Source organism: Lingula anatina, chromosome 8, assembly GCF_051362555.1.
Source record: "Lingula anatina isolate TDL-2025a chromosome 8, LinAna3.0, whole genome shotgun sequence".
Lineage (NCBI taxonomy): Eukaryota > Metazoa > Brachiopoda > Lingulata > Lingulida > Lingulidae > Lingula > Lingula anatina.
Window position 1 is genome coordinate 4,483,569 of NC_141774.1, and position 1,302 is coordinate 4,484,870.

Genomic DNA, 1,302 nt, shown 5'->3' on the forward strand with positions numbered 1-1,302 from the left:
ACAAAGTAGTATCATTGATAGCACCAGTCAACATCATGTAATACAACTGACAAGCGGACATTGCAACATCTTGATGCTGATGAGTTTTTGTTAAAATACACATTTGAACAATTTTCAGAGACCTATCATTAAAATTAGAATCATGATGTCTGTACACAATTCCATATATATACAAAATAACTATATATATATATATATATATATATAAACCTTGGAAATTTTAACTTAATGGCCATACATATATACCATACATATATTTTGCCAGCAAACATGTTTGCTAAACACATCCAGGCTAAAAGGGTGTACCATGCTTAGGAGCTAAATGCGTTGAAAAAATTAGACGAAGCAGGCACTTGGACGTTTTTACAGTGTATATTAAAATTGTGTAAAAATATTTCAGGTCATTTTAATGTCTTTTCATGCAAGAATGTTATCTAACAACTGGGGTTGATACAATGTTGTTATTTGACGTTGAATCAACTTTCAAATCCAATGTTAATCCAACGTTAAAGCAACATAATTTGCCCGCTGGGTATTCACTAATGTACCGATGGATGATACTCTCGAAAGTGATCAGTTCCAGACTTGCACAAGATCCCACCCTCACGGGACGTACTAATCTATCAGTAGAGGACACCACAGAGATATTAGACATTATATTGAACACTACATACTTTATCTATAAGGGTGAAATCCATAAGCAGAAACATGGAGCGGCCATGGACAGTCCAATCAGTCCCATTGTGGCCAATATGAACATGGAGAATTTTGAGGGAGCCCCACTGGGGTCCATGCCCAATCCTCCACGTCTTTGGTTGAGATTTGTATGTGACAATTTCATCATCTGCCACAGAGACCACATAACTCCTATCAATGACTTTATCAACAGTCGAGACCGTAACATCAATTTCACCAAAGAGCTGGAGGAAAACAACTCTATTGCCTTCCTGAACTCATTAATCACACGTGAAAGCGCCGGCCACATGAGTCTGAAAGTCTTAAGGAAGGCCACACATACCAACCAATATTTAAGCTTCCAAAACAGCAAAAAAAGTGTTTCTCCATTATTGTAAAGGTATTTCAGACAAAGTGCACAGGATCTATAAAAAACAGTGCCAACACAGATTTTAGACCCCAGTGCACATTAAAGCAACACCTAGTGGTACCAAAGGGCACAACCCTCCAAGAACAACGTTGTGGAACAATATACATGACCAACAATATACATGATCGTATGCAGAATGTTTACGCAAAACCATGTTCAACATGTAATAACAATTGCACAAAGGAGGTTAGTCGTCA

The 1,302-nt window shown here is 37.4% G+C and overlaps 1 protein-coding gene across 1 annotated transcript; it reads left to right on the forward strand.

Moving 5' to 3' along the window:
* The first annotated feature begins 554 nt into the window (after nucleotides 1-554).
* Nucleotides 555-1,073, forward strand: LOC147760214 (uncharacterized). Its single transcript, XM_086994093.1, has one exon. The coding sequence runs from the start codon at nucleotides 555-557 to the stop codon at nucleotides 1,071-1,073; it is 519 nt and encodes a 172-aa protein (XP_086850219.1).
* Nucleotides 1,074-1,302: the final 229 nt, after the last annotated feature.

Coding starts and splice junctions, on each gene's coding strand:
- LOC147760214 (XM_086994093.1), top strand. CDS start 555: ATGATACTCTCGAAAGTGATCAGTTCCAGACTTGCACAAGATCCCACC.